Source organism: Nelumbo nucifera, chromosome 1, assembly GCF_055504915.1.
Source record: "Nelumbo nucifera cultivar China Antique chromosome 1, China Antique-T2T, whole genome shotgun sequence".
NCBI lineage: Eukaryota > Viridiplantae > Streptophyta > Magnoliopsida > Proteales > Nelumbonaceae > Nelumbo > Nelumbo nucifera.
This window is the reverse complement of record NC_142649.1, coordinates 6,766,884-6,780,057: the sequence shown is the minus strand read 5'-3', so window position 1 is coordinate 6,780,057 and position 13,174 is coordinate 6,766,884. Positions and strand designations below refer to the sequence as shown.

Genomic DNA, 13,174 nt, shown 5'->3' with positions numbered 1-13,174 from the left:
GCTAGAAAAGGAAAAAGACTCATTATGGAGAAGAGTGGTGGTAGGGAAGTATGGGGTGGTGAGAACCAAGGGAGGTGCCCAATTCCTATGGGGTGTGTGTGTGGAAGGGTATAATGAGATTTAACCAGGATTTTAGAGGTATGGTGAGTGAGGTTCTGGAGGATGAATGGAGTGGGGCTGGGAAGTTATGTGATGTGTCCAAGACTGTACATGCTGACAGATCATGAGGTTACTGTGGCTCAATGCTTTGAAGTCAATGACGGTAAGGTGGTTTGGAGTCCCAAGTTTAGAAGACCTCTGTGTGACCAAGAGCTGGAGGAATGTGTTCTATTGCTGAAGAAATTGGAGCATACCAGTATTTCTACTGCTCGTGAGGATGGTCAATGGTGGAAGGAGTGCAGGAACGGAAAATTCACAGTGAAATCATTTTACATGGTCCTTACTAAGGACTGTGTAACTAATGATCAAATGGGTGGAATATGGGGAAACCCAGTTCCTCGAAGAATTGAAGCTTTTGCGTGGTTGGCTGCAATGGATAGCATCCTCACATCAGATCATCTAAAAAGTAGGGGACTTTGCTTGGCTAGCTACTGCTACATGCAAGTCAGATGAGGAAACATTACACCATTTGTTTTTTTCATGCCACTTAGCAAATTTCATTTGGAGTTTCTATTGTTTCCTTTTTGGGATGCCCATGTTTCAATCATCTTCTTCAGCAGAGATCTTTTCCTCATGGCCGAAGTTCAGAGGAAGCTTGAGAGCTAAAATTGTTTGGAGCTGCATCCCTTTTGCAGTTGCTGGACTCGGGGGGGGGGGGGGGGGGGAGGAACAGGAGGCTATTTGAAGGAAAGGAAAGAAGCACCGAAGAGAATGTGGCCTCGGTTGGAAAACTCATCACAAGCTGGGTCATGTCTCTTCCAGAATTTGAGCAAACTAGACCTTCAGACTTTGCTGAACTGAAGTTTCTGATGTATGTTTGCTTTGGTTTAGGGTGTTATCTTGACACCTGAACAGATTGTAACTGTTTATGTTTTTTAATAAAATTTTATATTTTATTCTTCAAAAAAATGTCAAAATGTTGTATGAAAATTGTAAAAATTATATATATGGAGGAAACGTTGTGATGTATGCAAAAATATACTATGGTATTTTATAAAATGCTAAAGGAAGCAAAGATGCACCTTTTTAGGTTATTATCTTGATGCAAATCATCAAACAAAGCCAGGAAGCTAAGGTTATAGATAGAACAATATGCTGTGAAGTTGTCTTATAGTTATAGATACTATGAGTTAAAACTAAGTAAATTCAAGAAAATTTTAAACTCATGCAATGAGCATTTAATTATAATAGATCAACTGAAGAATCATTTTTTTTAAGACCAATAGAAAAAGAAATTTTTTATTAAAATAATTCTTTTTACAGAGACTATTGAGTATCGAGACATCACTCACTACAAATAGAGCAACAAACAGTAAATGGAACTAAACAATTAAAGGAAACATCAACTGCTACAAATCTAATGTTTGCCAATATCAGCTCCAAACTCTTCTCTTTTGGTTCCTTGAAAATCCAGAAGCAACAAGATCCAATCTAGCAGCTTTGAACCAATAGTCATGCACATCTTCTCCTTGGACTTCTATTCCCCATCAAAAAGTTGCTTGTTCCTTTCTTTCCATACTCCCCAGGACACTAAAAGGTTTACAACTCCAGATAATCTTTGCTTTCCTAACAAGAAGTGGGCCTCTGCACTTGGGAAATGCCTAACAAGAAGCAACCTAGCAAGAAGAGGTGCCAGCCTGGATGACATTAGCTATGGGGTATGTGGTCTTGAAGAGGAATCCATTGAACATCTCTGTATTCATTGCAAGCTCGCCTGGACCATCTGGTCTCATTTCTTGGATGCTGTTGGTGTTTGTTGGGTAATGCCGGGTACAGTGAAGGATCTGCTTCATAGCTGGCACCTTCTGGGCCTCTCAAAAAAAGGCAAATACATATGGAGAGCCATTCCAGCAGCAGTAATCAGTACTATATGGTCTGAGAGGAATGACAGAGTCTTCAGAAAAGAGAAGAAAGAAGCAGAGGTGTTAATCCAATGTATTGTGGCCAGACTTGCTTCTTGGCTTTCTATCCTGAATTTTGTAATCAGAACTTGTTTATGATGCTCAGCTCAGTTAGCCTGTGGAAGTTATGATCATATCCTTTGGGGGCGAACTAGCTTGTGGTTTCCCCCATTCTTGTATGATTGATTATCTTTTCATGATAAATAAACTTTACCTTACCTCTTTTCTTTTCAAAAAACAAAAAAAAAAAGATAATCTTTGCTTTCCTACTTCCTTCCATACTTCCATTTTAAATAGCTGAAAAAAGAAGCCCCAGACAATTTGTGAAGCTGCAATCAACCAACAAATGCATAATACTTTCAGACAGTTTCACAAAAGAACACTCTGCTCAGACAACAATGTATTGGCCAACCCATCTGCCATGCCATTTGTAGGCCTTGGAACCAAGTAATAATCCACTCTCAACATAACAATGAAGATGCATATTATTGTGAAGGAATCTGGTAAATTACAGGAATGGTTGGAGGTGTTACAGGTGGGCTTAGTTGGGAGATTCTTGGAGTCGGATCCTGACGAAAGAGGTGTGGGGAGCTAGGCATGGGAGGACTGGAGGAACTCTGGATTTTATAAGGTAAGAAGACTGAATGCAGGGCTGTTCCTATTCATGTGTAATAGTAGAGAAGCATTTGATGAGATTTTGAGGAAGGAAGCAAATGGTTTTGTTCATTATCCTGAATTGAAATTAGGCAGGTGATTAAATTTGCAGGGAAGATGCTTCATTTGGATCAATGTGTTTGGAATCCCCTTGTGTTTAGGACTATCCAAATCTGATTTGGTTAGACTTCTAATCACATTGGAGATCCATACCCAAATTCATACCCGTATTCGACCCAAGGCACATGGGACTAGTCTAACTAGTTAATGGGCTTAGGCCCATTACCAAGTGGTTTCTTAATTAGATATGTTTTAAGTCAATTAGGCCTGAATAATGTATGGCATGGGACCCACAAAGCTCTCATATCAGTCATAGGGTTACGGCCCATGAATGAAAAAGACAATTGAATAAATGTTACCAATGAAACTGATGACAGCTTTTGCTTTAGTCTTGCAAAGTCTATATGCCATAAACAGATGGAAGCTTTATCCAATCATTTATGCTGATCATTTCTTTGTTCCTGTATAATTACAGGTTGGATTTGGACAGACGATATGTACTCCTCTTAGACCTCACTGTGAAATTTGTGGCATAAATGACCTCTGTCCATCAGCTTTTAAGGAGAAAAGTTCTGTGTTGCCTAAAACAAAGAGATCAAGTTCTACTAAAAGGTCTTAAGGAATGCTGTTTTTTTAGGGATTTTTTGGAGCTATTTCTGGAAGAATGGAAAAATTTTTGTGCTTTCCTGATCCCTGCTGATATTTGCATAATTTTTTCTCACCGCCTTTGTGTGAGTCTATGTTAGGGAAGTTTTCATGCATGCCCAGCATTAACACGAGTTATTTGCTCCATTGGCTTGAGGCATTTCGCCTATGTATTTTGGATCCCTCGGCAACATATTGGCAAGAATATTTTCTGCAAAACTTGTACTGGAAGATACTCAATGAACAATTGTTATATAATTGAAAGATCAACTTAGATTTTAATTATTATTGCATATTTACCTGATTGGTAGACATTATCCTTATATATGGGTCCACAAAGCACTCCAAACAAATTGATACAGGTCTTGCCGGTCAGCAGGCTGATGTCTGTTTGAGATTGGTGGGTTCCAGTTAGATAAGTTAAATAGCAGCTCGAAACTTGCATTTGCAGCAACGTTATGAAAAAGTAAATTGTGATGTAGCCGATGGAGCAGGTAGGTATGCGATGTAGATGATTATGCATTGTTAGATAAACTTGTATTAATTTATATTAATTTTTCTATTAATGTTTATTTATTTTCGTTATATTTAGATAAGTTTGTTTTGATTGCTACTCATTTTTATTAGATTTTATTTATTTTTTTTATTAATACTTATTTTAATTTTCGTAGCTTATTATGGTAGTATTTGTATTGTGACTAACTCCATGTATTGGTGTTATATATTATTAATTATCAATGATTAATTTATTACTATTATCATATCTATTTTTTATTAATTTGATATCTCAACATGGCAGAATTTAGGAATGGTAATAGGCCAGGGTCATACTCCCCATCCCTATCCTCGATTTAGGGCTATAGACGGATTGGATTCAAATTGGACCCAGTTGCATCTGCATCTACATTTGATTATGAAACCCCTAGACAATCCGCATCTACATTCAAATTGGACCTAATTGCATCCGCATCAACATTTCATTATAATGTTGGATTTTAGATCAGATTTAGATTTAATCTACAACCATTTTATTGTGATTAAAATGATCAAAAATTTAAAAAATATTTTTAACTTATACATGTATAATAAATGCAAATAAATATAAAATATTAAATTTATCAATTATAAGAATTATATAATTATACATAATATTCGTACATATCCATAATCATATTACATATATACATAAAATGATAACTCTTTATCAGACTTAGATTTTAATTAGATCGGGTGGTATTAAATCCACATCTTATCTGATTATTAACCTGATGCAAGTTCTAACATCATAATCAGAATCAGAATCAAATTGGGCCTTGGACTTTCTGGGTCCATTGACAACCCTAACCTGATCCCAATTGAATTCTTTTTTCTTTTTCAATTAAAATCTTACTTTGGGAAATCGTTTATTTAAAAGAAAGAAATTGGATGGGCTCTTAACTATCATCATTAAATCATCAAGATAACATAAAAATTGAAATTTGTCTAATATATGTAGCGACATTATAATAATCATATAGAAATACTTTCAAAAATTTAATATTAATAATATTTTAAAAATGTTTAATGTATATACCCCGTCCCTGTCCTGGATTGGTTATTTAAATTGATGCATGGAGTAGTGTAAAAATGCCCCATAAAATGAATAGGACATAATTACTAAATAAAGGCAATACTTGGAGTGTGACTCTGTAACAACAGAATCGAAGGCAATACTTTATGGGATGCAAATATCTTTGGAAATGGGGTTTCGGAAGCTAATAGTTGAAGGCAACTCCAAAATAGTAATAAGTTGGTTAAAGCAGAACAAGAAGATTCCTTGGTTTTTCACAAACAAATTTAAACATTTCAAGAGGTTCTCAAGGGATATGCAGCTGATATTTCAATGGGCTCCTAGGTCGGCAACTGGCTTAGATGACCATCTAGCAAAGCAAGGGGTAAATAGAGCAGAGTGCTTTTGGGCTCAATTGTGAGACTGATCATCAATTTGTCTATGTATTCTATTGTTGGTAGCCGAGGCTGCCCATGTTTCTGTATTATCTTTTTTCTCTAAGTAATGAAATCTACTTTGATTACTGATCAAAAAAGTAAATTGTATAAAGATTATTAATTTATAAAGTCCTTTGGAGTTCCTATAATTACAACATCAATCCGGCAATCATTTAGGCATGAAAACCATGGCATTACAAGCAGGTGGTTGGAGTTCCACCCATCATTATCAGTAAGTTTAATCAGGTATTGTCCACAGTACACCAATTCAAGGCATTACAATACAAGTCCTTGATCTAGATCCTCTCAATTGAATGGATCAATACGGACAAATCCATCTAAAAATAAGACAAGAACACTTCATGCAGTATCCATCCCCCCTGATTCCTAATATTTGAGAAGCAAATATTAAAACATGAATGATGACCAAAAGGAGATCATACAAATCTTATGAGAATAGCAAATTTTCTTCAACTTTGGACAGCCGGAGAAGGAAGATTGTTCTTACGCCATGCCCAATAGTTTGACCGCAAAGAATCTACCCTTTCCAAGACAGAACAAACAGTCTTTGCCAAGTTTGAATCTGGTGTAGCTGAGTCTGAAGTTCTTAGAGACTCAACCACGCTTTTGAATTCCTGATCTGGTTGGAAACCAAGGCAGAGAAGGTCCAAAAGCAAGCTCAAAGCAAATACACAGTTCATACTGGTACTCAAAACCTTCAGGCATACTGAAACCACCTGGGGGTCACTTAACAATAATGAAGTGTCACCTTTATATAAACCTCGAAGGTATCTCCATGGACTCTCATTGTCGGGGTTGGCTAGAATGGCTTCAACAGTGTAGCGTACTTCAGACTCTCTCATGGCTTGTAGACCTCCCAATAGTGGAGACCTTGTTATTACAAAATATCTCTGTTACAGTAACACAATTACAATATACCCGTTAGCAATTGCAGTCATTTGTCAAGCACATGTCATGCATCTTATAGAAGAGTGAAAATAGGATGAATACAGTTCACAGGAATACAAATTTGATACGAATGATAAGCACAAAAGGATGTTGAGAGAACCATGGTAAATGCTCCACCATGAAGGCACATAGCTATTATAACATATCCAGCAACATCTCTGAGTTTTCAGCCTTACCTGATTCCAAGCAGAATTGTTAAAAATATCTTCTTCAATGAGCTTCCCACAGTAGTCAAGTTCTTCTTCCCATCCACCTAACACCTGAAGAGACCACTGCATGGAATGATATTACTTCAGTCTCGTATTGCACATTCATATAACAGCAGTTTTTGAATCAGCTTCTCAAAAAACAAACAAAAGAATGAATGTATGCCTCATGGCCAGTCCCCAAGGCAGTGGAATATGAATATGATAAAATAATGGCAGTAACATTTGCTCCCCAAGGCAATGGAATATGATAAAATAACAGCAGATATGATCCATGGATCCAGCAAGAAACATTTAAAATTTCCTACAGTGCTGCCTTTAAAACTTAAAAATAGCTTTAAGTAGCCTTAGTTTTGAATTTCAAAAGGAATCAAATTATATGGTGAAAAAAAAAACCTAATCATCTATACCTATGTCACTGATCAAGATTGACAAAAATATCATGGATTAATTGATTTTTTTTAAACTAAGAAATATTATTTTGATAGATAAATACCATTGTAATATAGAAAACAGATGGAGAAGCTGCCTCAGAAATAGCACATGGAAACAACTTAAATGAAAAACAATAGCAGGAGCCTTTATGAGCTCCCTACTACATAGAGAAGGAAGAATAGAAGATAATATTGCTTCAGTGATTCCTAAAATGGTCCTGTTTGATTCCACCAAACTGCTTGAGTATCCCAGTCCATCAAAAAAGAGTCTTCCGTAAGTACCCCAAACACTTAGTTCTACAGAGGAATTCTTCAATTCCTTTCTTTCCAAAAAGAGCATAGTGCAAAAGGGAACAAGTTCCATAGTATTTTCCCTCTTGCACTGAAGCCCTCTTTCCATGAGGAAATGAACCTTGCCAGGTCCTCCAAATGTACTCATTTCAGAGAGAGAGAACTATATTCAAAGACATTGGTAAGTCATTTAACCAAAATGAATCAAGATTATTCATCTCTTTGTTGACAAGATGATCATTGGTAAGAATTATATTCAAGACTGCCATCAACATGAAGAAAGACACTTCACAAGGATACAGGTATTCCAAATTCATCACCATGGAAATAAGTTTTAATTGCTTCTCCCATGAGAGAGAATGGCAGATGAGAAAATACCAATCATACTTTTTTGTCCATATTTGACCATCATCCATGGCCAGTTGTAAGCAACAATGTTTTAGAGTCTCCAATAGAGCAACTCAAGAGTCTGCCTACCAATCATTGACATCAAAACAGAAGAGCAGCACCCAAACAATACTGGTTGGTGGTATTAATTTGGAATTTGATCATTTAATTCAGATGGATAGGGGTTTTAATGGCTATGTAGGCTAATTCATAAGTCAAAGCCAAGAGAGTTAGAAAACTTAAAGGCTATCTTGATTCGAGATTTGGTCAAGAGTTGACCCTATATGGATCAATCTTGATTTTGGGCCAAGATACACCAATTAGGCTTCAATTGGGTTTTGGTTTCAGATCAAAAGTTTTGTATGTGGATTAATCTTGGATATTCAGGTTAGGAAGAATTAATATGGTTTGAAGTTGACTAGGCTTAGAGTCTGATTTGACCATTGAATAGATGTGTATTAACCCTTGTGGAGATTGATGTTAGCAGATGGGTAGGATGGTCTTGGATACATGGGTTCAATTGGAGCTGAGATAGCCCTAGATGGGAACAGATTGATGGATATAGGTTAAGGACCTGGAGTCTGATTTAAAGTTGAAATTTTGCTTGATAACAGGAAGGCTATGACCTTGGGTTCGGTTGGTCCATCTATGATATTCCGAGAAGAATGAAAACCAGGCCTGGGTTGGGCTGTTCTAAATCTCAGGAGGCAACTGTAATAGGGGCTTTTAAGCTTGAAAAGGATTTGATTTCCTTTGTATCAGAAACCCATTATAATGTTAACTTCATTAAGCTAGTGAATTGATTACTGATTAGTGATTAAAAAAAAAAATTGAGGCAACTAGATTCAAACCTAAAGGCAACTAGAGAAAAAGATTGCACCTAATATAAACTAAGAAGGCATCTAGATTAGATTGATCCTATTTAAGGTGGTTCTAGAGGGATTAAAACTAAGGTTTGAAACCTAAGGGGGTCACAGGAATCAATCATATGGTCTACTAAAAAAGTGAGCTATGAGTTGAACCTAGACTATGCTTGAGTTGTGTTAAGGGTGAGAAGGAGGCCTATTGGGTTTAGGAAGGGTCCTGGAGGAGTAGACTCTAGGCTAGAGATTGCACCTACAGGTAATTTTAGAGTGGGTTGAACTGGGGTTGTGCCTAGAATAGCTGAGCAGGTTAGTAGAGCTAATTGGAATAATTGAATCTAAGGGCAATTAAATTAGGATTTTGAAGAAAATTGGATCTAACTGATCCTATATGAAGATGATTATGGCTGGACAAAACTGGATAAAAGTGGAAAAATATTAGATAATGTATGAATTGAGATTTACAATAAGCCAATTCGACCCAAGCTTACGAAAATTATGACCCCTTTCTGTTGAGAGAGCTGTTTTATGTTAAGTCTTGGGAGGCAGGGTAATCTAGTAATTACCAAAAGAAAATAAGGGCACTCCAGTCCTAAAATTATCATAAACAGGGGCATTATTGTACTTGCACTTATTCTCTATTAATATATATATATATATATATATATATGCTGACTTTCTTAGAGAGATTACACTCTAATCTTCTCTTCTAAGAGAGGTTCACCTGTTTTCTCTTGCCTAATCTCTCCCTCCCTCCCCCTCTCTCTCTCTGTCTCGTCTCCCTTTCTGTTGAGAGAGCTGTTTTATGTTAAGTCTTGGGAGGCAGGGTAATCTAGTAATTACCAAAAGAAAATAAGGGCACTTCAGTCCTAAAATTATCATAAACAGGGGCATTATTGTACTTGCACTTATTCTCTATTAATATATATATATATATATATGCTGACTTTCTTAGAGAGATTAGACTCTAATATTCTCTTCTAAGAGAGGTTCGCCTGTTTTCTCTTGCCTAATCTCTCTCTCTCTCTCTTCCTGGTCTGAATACTAATACAGCTCTGCTCCACTTACAAAATTCAAATCATTACAATACAGCCCAGAAAAGCTGCATCCTGTCAGTCCCTAGTTTAGATAAAAAACAAAAACTAAAAAGGTGAAAAGGCATTTAGATTTTGATTTTATTTTTGTTTTTTTCTGAACTCTAAATCAGTGTTTTAAAAGGTGTCCTCCAGGTGAGGCGCTCCCAAAACGCCTCGAGGCATATGCCAGAGACACTGACACCTCTGAGGCGTACGCCTCATACACTTTCTTCATGAGGCATGCTAGAGGCGTACGCCTCATTCGCTTTTTTCATGAGGCGTGCTAGGGGGCGTACACCTCATAAGCTTCATGCACATCTTATATAAAAAAGACAGAAAAAAAAAAGAAAAAAGAAAAAGAAAAAAAAAGGAAAGGAAAAGAAAAGAAAGGGAAGGGGAAAAAAAGAAAGAGAAGAAAAAAAAAAGAGAAAAGGAAAGGGAAGAGAAGAGAAGAAAAGATAAGAGGAAAGAAAGTGGTTTGTCCCCTGCCCGAAGCCAGACCCCCCTGCCCCCCTTTTCAATGCAGCCCTTTCAACTAATGTTATGCATCTTTATTCATCTTAATATAAAAGATTTTTATTAAAAATAAAGAAAAAATGAGATCCCCCCTTCCTCTTCATCCTCCTCCCCTTCCTCCTTCTTCCTCCTAACCCCCCCCCCCCCCCCCCTCTTAAGGAGGCTTACGCCTCCTTGTGTTCGGGAGGCTTATGCCTCTTGCGTTCTGAACTACACCTCATGCCTTGGATCACGCCTCCATGTTTTAAAACATTGCTCTAAATGTCTTAACTCATTGATTAGATTCAAAGATCAAATTATTTGGACCATTGCCATTTGTAAGTATTAACTTATATGAAATGATGTCATTAAAAATACTCTGGTTCAACTTTTATGGCCTGCATGGAAACCAAGGCAGGTATTGGCATTATATAGTATAGATAATGTAAAATTCAAAATGTTTCATAAAGGAAAAAAATGTCATCCATAATGATAAATTTGGAAAAAATAATGACTTTAAATAGAAAAGAATCATATTTTTTTTTGAGAAAATTTAACCAGAATTCATTAAATAGAAAAAAATCATATCAAAACAAATTTTTGTTTGATATCTACAAATATGTAAATTTAAAACCTTATATTGATCAAATAAAAAATTGGGGAACATGTCAAGATACATTTTAGTAATGTTTCACGTTTTTACCTATGAAAATGAAAATATTAGGAAGTATTTAAACATTTTGAACCATGTAGAATACTCATGCTTAATGTTCCCAACTTGTTCACATGCCAATTTTCAAAAGATAAGCCTGCAACCTAGTGAAAAAAATGCATTGCAGTTATACCTGCCTATGAGACCAGGCATGATAGTGTTTAGCATCAAGTGAAAGGACCTTCCTGGTGAAATCAAGTTCCAACTCTGTAGCTTTAGTTCCCAATTTCTCTGCAACCCAGCGCCTATGATGCCTGCAGAAATATATCATTAGGATTAATATATAAATTTATAAAAAAAAAAATGAAGAAAAAAGGTAGCCATCCATCCTTCATGTCCTGAGTACAAATTGCCAACCTACCTAACCCACCCCCAAAAGCTCCTTGAGAAACAAAAATAGTACATTCCATTAGATAGATTAACATGATCCAATCAGAAAACTCTAGTTTCAGCAAACAGCTCCCATTATAGATTCAAGGGGAAAAAAGATGCATCTAGTTCATGACACAGTGTATCGTTTCTTTTTCTGAATAAGTAAACAATAGGGGGGATACACCCATTGAGATTGTTAGCCTCAGCTATCCCTCTAAAGACTTATAGTTGTATTACAAGTTGTGACAGAGTGGATATACATTTAAGGATTTGAGGGCAAGACATAGGTTCAGAGCACATGGCGAAGGTGATCTCGCAGAGCTGAATTCTTATTGATATCTCGCACTCCATATGAGTATCGCAGAGAGTCAGCCTTGCAAAGCTAAAAGCAAGCCTTTTCAGGGGTGTCAGCACTCGATTTTTTATACCTGACCAGGCCATTTTAATTTCTCCAAAACACCTAAAAACCCCCAAGCAAACCAAGTTCTAGCCCAGAATCCTCTAAATCCACCATTAGACCCATAGCCCTACCACCTGAACAAACCCATCTACCCAATACAAACTATCAAAATACTCTTGCATGCCAGTTCAGGGTGAAATTAAACTTTGATAGAAGCTCCTTGGGTAATCCGGGCCAGCCAGGAGTTGGGGGTCTTTTCAGAATTGAGGAAGAAAAGTCTTGGCTCTTTACTCGGGCCTGATTGGAATAGAAGATTCCTTCAGGGCAGAAGTCATGGCCTTGCTCCAAGGCCTGAGATTGGTGAAACAATGGGGAATGCAATAATTAGAAGTGAGGGGAGACTCCAAGATGGTAATAGGGTGGATGCAATCTGGAAACTTGGGAGTATGGTCACTTAGACAGCCTCTAAGAGAGATTATTAGCTCAGCAAGGGAGATTAGGGTGCATTTTAAATGGGTAAGGTCAGCAAATGGAATGGCTGACACTTTAGCTAAGCAAGGAGTTACTAGGGAGGCTTTGTTTTGGGCTTGTTTGAAAGGTTCTTGTTCTCATGTTCCACCCATCATGTGGGTGGTAAAATTGTAATTGTACTTTATTTAAATTCATCAATGAAAGTTACCATTTCCTATCAAAGAAGATAAAAAGCCCTTATATGCCGAATAACCCTAAACTCTCACTCACCATCTAATATAGAGGCTGCAGTTAGACCTGTTCATGGGCTTGGACAAAATTTTAAGCCCGTGGGCTTGGGCTTTCCCAAATAAGCCTAGCCCGAGCCCGAGCCTGACCCAATAATATTAAATATATAACAGAAATACGATATATAATATATTAATAATAATATATAATTAATACGTTATAAAATACCTATAAAAGTCAGGCTTCAGGCTTTATATAGGGTTGGGCTTGGGCTCAAGATCTAGGCCCGATGGTCGAGTCGGGCTCGGGCTCACGCCTAGTAATTTTCTGTTTATAAAGAAGCAAAGCCCGGCCTGGCCCATGAACAGGTCTAGCTGCAGCACTTAATTCTGAAGAAACACATGACAAATCTAAAAGGAACAAGAAAGTGAAGCATTCACGTTTTAATTTTGTTTTGATGGTTTCGTAGGTTGTTTCTCAGTCAGTTAATGATTTGTAGTAGATTGTTATTGTTAGGAAGAGTCCTACAGGGCATATAGCTATTAGATAAGGTTGTTTTTGCTTTCCATACTATTTTGGGACAGGGGCATTTTTATAATTTCAGGGTTTTATTGCTTGCCGACCTAAACAGAACCCCTATATAAGAACATTATTAGCTGCTGTTCAAAAAAGAAAAAGGAGGATATTCAATTACTTCAAGCTTAAAAAAGCTGCAGTTTCTTTCTTCACTCTATTTTCTTTCTTTCCCTTGAATTTCTCAAACAGTTTGGATGATTTTTGCTGTAAAGATCACTAGAACAGATCTGTTAGACCTGTTCTGCATTAGGTCGTGAGCCTGAAATTTCTCTCAGACATGGCCCACAAC

General features: G+C 36.9%; 2 protein-coding genes across 4 annotated transcripts in view; one reads left to right on the top strand and one right to left on the bottom strand.

Annotated features, from left to right (window-relative positions):
- The window catches only part of ATNTH1 (DNA glycosylase superfamily protein), an 82,237-nt gene extending 78,536 nt beyond the window's left edge, over positions 1 to 3,701 (top strand). For 2 of the 3 annotated variants that reach the window (XM_010244444.2, XM_088896326.1), the window contains one exon: positions 3,250 to 3,701. In XM_010244444.2, the coding sequence (XP_010242746.1) occupies positions 3,250 to 3,393 (144 nt within the window). In that variant the 3' untranslated portion in view covers positions 3,394 to 3,701. Of the gene's footprint in view, positions 1 to 2,595; positions 2,692 to 3,249 lie in introns of all 3 variants that reach the window. The other variant, XM_088896327.1, reaches the window with a different exon arrangement.
- Positions 3,702 to 5,577: 1,876 nt separating this feature from the next.
- FTA (farnesyltransferase A) overlaps positions 5,578 to 13,174 on the bottom strand; it is a 31,751-nt gene continuing 24,154 nt past the window's right edge. Inside the window, exons 3-5 of the mRNA XM_010244447.3 lie at positions 10,972 to 11,092; positions 6,551 to 6,646; positions 5,578 to 6,316 (exon numbers count right to left, since the gene is read on the bottom strand). Of these exons, the coding sequence (XP_010242749.1) occupies positions 5,876 to 6,316; positions 6,551 to 6,646; positions 10,972 to 11,092 (658 nt within the window). The 3' untranslated portion in view covers positions 5,578 to 5,875. The remainder of the gene's footprint in view (positions 6,317 to 6,550; positions 6,647 to 10,971; positions 11,093 to 13,174) is intronic.